Raw genomic sequence first — 1,705 nt, forward strand, 5'->3', positions numbered from 1 at the left:
AAGTGAGAGGCAGGTGAAAAGCCGGGGGAAGTAGGTGGGGGGGGGTACGCAGCCACATGCACGGGGGTGCAGGTGCAGGTGGGTGCGCATGCGCGTGCAGGTGTGCACACCTGTGAGCGTGGGCGGGTGCTCGCCCACACCTGGGCGGGATGGTGGGGTGTGCCTGGGGCTGCCCGCACTGTCCTGGGCAGGCAGTGAGGGGCTCCGGGTCGGCGGCTGTGGGGCTGGTGCTGTGCGTGCAGCTGTGGGCATCCTGGGGTGGGTGGGTGCAGAGCCCCTCGGCAGGATAGGGCCCGTCCACGGTGCTCTGCGCTCACCCGCGTGCTTTTGGCAGGTAGGAGAGCAGAGCCGCGCCGAGCTGCTGCAGCTGCAGGTGGGGCCAGAGCCCCCCGGGACCGCGTACCGAGCCAGCCTGGAGGAGGACGCAGCCAGCCTCTCTGGGGAGAGCCTCGACGGCCACTTGCAGGGTGAGTGGGGGCCCCTTCCCATCCCGGGGCATCCGTGGGCAGGCAGTGGCCGGCCCCCCCCTCCACCAGCCCTTCAGCACTGACTCTCACCCTTCTCTCCGCAGCGGTGGGGGCCTGTCCCCGGCTGACGCCACCGCCTGGCGCGGCCCCCGACGTGCCCCTTGGCCTCCCCCCCCACGGGCTCTGGAGTCGCCACATCCTCCAGCAGACGCTGATGGACGAGGGGCTGCGCCTGGCCCGGCTGGTCTCGCACGAGCGCGTGGGGCGGCTCAGCCCCTGCCTGCCGGGGAAGCCCACGGGACCAGGTGAGCCCCCGTGGGGCTGAGGGGTTGCCGTGGACAGGGGTGCCCAGATGGCACTGCTGCCTTCTCCCTACGGAAGCGGTGCCCTGACGACATCTTCCCTGTCTCCCCACAGAGTTTGAGGACGGGCTAGCAGAACGGGGTCCTCCAGCTCCCCCGGATCCCCCCCGCGGCACCATCAAGGTGGAACAGGAGACCAGCCGGCAGTGAAGCCCCCGCAGCCCCCCACCACCATTAACGAAGCAATAACGTGCTGGGGGACAGGTGCCGGCGGCGCGGCGGTGGTGCTCCGGGTGCGGAGGAGAGCCAGCGAGGGCTTGGCCACAGCCCCCCCTGGGCCCCATCCCCTCCTGCACCGACGCTCTGGTTACCTCAGCCGCGGCGGGATGCGCCTCCCCGCAGCAGCAATACCCTCGTCCCCACCAGGCTCTGGGCCCCCACCGCCCCCCCTGGGGCTGGGAAGCCCTCGATGGACTCGAGCCCCCTGTACAGACCCTCTTGCCCGCACCAGGCTGCCCGGCCCCCCTGCCTCGTCGGCTCACCCCTCGTGCTGACCATCTCTCCCCCCACCACCGCCACCCCGGGCAGCTTCAGGCAGGCGAGCCGTGTCCCCTGGCCCCGTTACCGTGCAGGGACAGGCGCTTTACCACTGGCACACGAGCCGTGTGCAGCACCGCGTGCTCCCACGTCAGCGCTGCCACCCACGCCGGGCACACGGTGCTGGCACGCACAGCCCCGCACACACCCCCGCAGCGCCCACGCTCCAGCCGCCAGCCCCCCCACTCTCCGCAGCACGCACGTGCAAGCACACCATGCACATGCATCGCGACCACCCCCCCCCCCGCGGCACTGCATCGCCCCCATGCAGCATTTCAGCTGTAAATATCCCCCCGCAGCAACCACAGCTCAGCGCCTGCAACGGCGTGCCCCCCCCCC

At 71.6% G+C, this 1,705-nt stretch overlaps 1 protein-coding gene across 1 annotated transcript in view; it reads left to right on the forward strand.

Annotated features, from left to right (window-relative positions):
• Positions 1 to 992, forward strand: part of NAB2 (NGFI-A binding protein 2 (EGR1 binding protein 2)) — a 2,843-nt gene extending 1,851 nt beyond the window's left edge. The window contains exons 4-6 of the mRNA XM_010565131.1: positions 335 to 467; positions 572 to 772; positions 885 to 992. Coding sequence (XP_010563433.1) covers positions 335 to 467; positions 572 to 772; positions 885 to 979 — 429 coding nt within the window. The 3' untranslated portion in view covers positions 980 to 992. The remainder of the gene's footprint in view (positions 1 to 334; positions 468 to 571; positions 773 to 884) is intronic.
• The last annotated feature ends 713 nt before the right edge of the window (positions 993 to 1,705 follow it).

The sequence above is a fragment of the Haliaeetus leucocephalus genome, unplaced genomic scaffold (genome assembly GCF_000737465.1).
Source record: "Haliaeetus leucocephalus isolate CR32 unplaced genomic scaffold, Haliaeetus_leucocephalus-4.0 Scaffold186, whole genome shotgun sequence".
In the NCBI taxonomy this organism is placed as follows: Eukaryota; Metazoa; Chordata; class Aves; order Accipitriformes; family Accipitridae; genus Haliaeetus; species Haliaeetus leucocephalus.